Here is a 2,888-nt window from a genome sequence, read left to right as displayed (position 1 = left end):
ATTTCTGCGATATCTCTAAAATTAGAAATATCCTGTCTCAGGGTGACGCTGAGAAACTATTTCATGCATGCATTACTTTTAGGCTGAGCTACTGTAATTCATTATTATCAAGATGTCCTAAAAGCTCACTTTTGACAGGGACTAGAAAGAGAGAGCATATTTTTTTCCTATACTGGCTTCCCTTCATTGGTGTGTGTGTGTGTGTGTGTGTGTGTGTGTGTGTGTGTGTGTGTGTGTGTGTGTGTGTGTGTGTGTGTGTGTGTGTGTGTGTGTGTGTGTGTGTGTGTGTTGCCTGTTTTCTCTGGGCTTCATGCCTTCTTGGATTTGTGAAGTCCTTTTGCACTTGGTTATTTAAATCTGGTTATTTATCATTAAGAAATATTTTCTAAAGAAATTGTCCAATAGAGCTGTTGAGATCAGGAATGCTGATATCACATTTCAGTTTTCATTGAAGTAAAGCAGTTTTCCTAGCATGAAGCTGTGAGTAGCAAGGATTACTGACTACCTTTGTCTGTATCCTGGTCCTGTAGAAAGACAAGCATTAACATGCAGAGGTTTGCGGTCTACCTTTTATTAGGAAAACAATAAACTGTTTTCAGCTGCTGTCACAAGTAAATCATGTCATGTAATACATATGAAAAGTGTCAAAAAATAAACATCAATAGAGGTAATTAGTGTCAGTGGTAAAGTGAGCCTTATCTCTCTAAAAATATATCAGCATTTTAATTTTCGTTTACATTATTCAACACAGCTATGAGATGATAATGATGGTGGTGGTGGTGGTGGTGGCATGTGTGTGTGTGCAAGAAGGAGGGCATGACATGTTAGACAAATACACTCTAGCCTCTGTGCGTGGTCAAATTGGCAGTGATGAGTGTTTGAGCACAGAGTACACAGGCTGAACGATTCTGTGGATCATTAGTGATGCTGGTTTTATTTTTATATGCTCTTTTCTCCTGTCCGCTGTCAGCCATCAAGACTTTATCTCCATCATGTCATGACAGAGGGGGTCCATCTCTTTTATTTGTGTGTCAAGCTCCTGCGTTTTATGTTGCTTTGCTTTTACTCCTAGCAAAGATGTGATGCAACACCATAGATATACACTGATCTTTCTGGTAACCATTGAGTGCTGCTTGGTTTCTGTTTGACATAGAAAGTAAGAATGCTGCAGGTTCACAGGTTTGCCTGATGTCTCTTCAGTGGGCCAGCAATAATGGGAGGAGCTTATGCATGAACACGAGAGTGATGCACAGTAGCCGGTCCATGGTGCTCATCACACTGCAGTCTGGAAGACACAGAAAGATGTGGCAATATTTACAACAGCGTTGTATAATGCAAAGATTTCTGCTTGTCCATTGGCCTCTACAGTGATTCGTACGAAGCTCATAACATACAAAGTCAAAAGGAATCGTAATATACAGTTGTTCATCTCAGTGTGTTAATTAACCTCGGCAGCTGACGGCCTATGAAGGTTCAGTTAACTATAGTAACAGAAATCACTGGATCATCTGAATAGCTTGCAGCATCTGCTTGCCAACACCACAGGGGAGGGGGGGTCAGTGCATGTATATGTGTCTTTATCTCTCTGTGTGTCGTTAGTGGGTGGATGAAAGTGAGTGAGTTAGTGAATGGTTTGTGTGTGTGCGTGTGTGCGTGCATTGCTCAGCCTGAGTCTGGGGCTTGCTGAGCCCGGGTGAGACGGGGTCACCACTCGGGGTGCGTGACTGACTCGGTAGCTCGGGGTGTCTTGGACCTCTCCCTTACTGGGAGTGCTGGGTGGTTCTTGGGTGCCTGTGGCCCTTTTAAATTTTGTGGTCCTAGTGCTATCCCCCACCACCACTACCGCAACACACACACACACACACTTCCTCTTTTTTTATTCCACATATAATGTAATAACACAGATAGAAATGAACACATAAACAAATAAAAGATTCTATTTATTTAACAAACAAATTATCAAACAGTCGATCAGTTAATCTAAAAATTGAATGTTGCCATTCTCAGCAACCCTGGGTTCATAAAGAAAATGAATGTTAGGATTCTCTGGCATTTATATGGCATTCATCACTTACAGTGCTTTATAGTACAAACCATTTTTGCCCTTTACACACAGCTCTTTATAAGTTTTACACTATTGTCACCAGTCACAAAATATTCCAATAATCAACAATGGTGTAAAAACAATCAAACTTTCTGCACTTTCGATATGTGTTTATATGTGTGTGTATACAAAAATACTCTGGGAGGTCTTGAAACAAGTTCAAAACACCACTGTGGCCAATTTTAGGTTACCTGTTAAATAACATGCATGTTTTAGGACTGTGTGATGATATCAGAGTAGGTGGAAGAAAAACAGCACTGAGCAAACATGCAAACTCTACACAGAAAAGCCTAGAGAGTAGGGCTGGGTATCGTCACTGATTTCTAGAATCGATTCAATTCCGATTCACAAGGTCCCAAATCAATTCGATCCACGATTCGATTCAATTCGATTTGATTTGATTCGATTCAATTTGATTTGATTTGAATCTGGGAAATTTTGACAGTCAGAAATATTATAATTCAGATCAGTACATTTACATATTTTTGTATCTATAAAAAGGAAGCTGACACTTTCCAGACTTTATCAAAGGTGTGAGCATCACAGCGAGGCCTTTGTGTCAAAGTAGCTGAGCATAAAACACAGAAATACATGAAGGTGATTATCCTGGCCTGGATTTTATAAAAATATTCTGCAGTAGATCAAAAACAAAAGAAAACCATTAATCAACATATAAACGTTACCTCTGACATTACAGTGGTTTTATTAGAGACACACTAAGCGTTTTGCATTTTGCATAATTTTAAAGTTTAAATTTGTTCAGTATCCGGTTGTTCAGTCTGAC

General features: G+C 39.6%; 1 protein-coding gene across 1 annotated transcript in view; it reads right to left on the bottom strand.

The window, feature by feature from the left end:
* Positions 1-1,196: 1,196 nt before the first annotated feature.
* vstm2b (V-set and transmembrane domain containing 2B) overlaps positions 1,197-2,888 on the bottom strand; it is a gene marked incomplete at its 3' end in the record, with an annotated part of 24,007 nt that continues 22,315 nt past the window's right edge. The window contains exon 4 of the mRNA XM_080885370.1: positions 1,197-1,285. Coding sequence (XP_080741496.1) covers positions 1,197-1,285 — 89 coding nt within the window. The remainder of the gene's footprint in view (positions 1,286-2,888) is intronic.

The sequence above is a fragment of the Rhamphochromis sp. 'chilingali' genome (assembly GCF_963969265.1).
Source record: "Rhamphochromis sp. 'chilingali' genome assembly, chromosome: 6".
Lineage (NCBI taxonomy): Eukaryota > Metazoa > Chordata > Actinopteri > Cichliformes > Cichlidae > Rhamphochromis > Rhamphochromis sp. 'chilingali'.
Note: the sequence above shows the minus strand (reverse complement) of the source record. Positions and strands in the feature narration are given on the sequence as shown.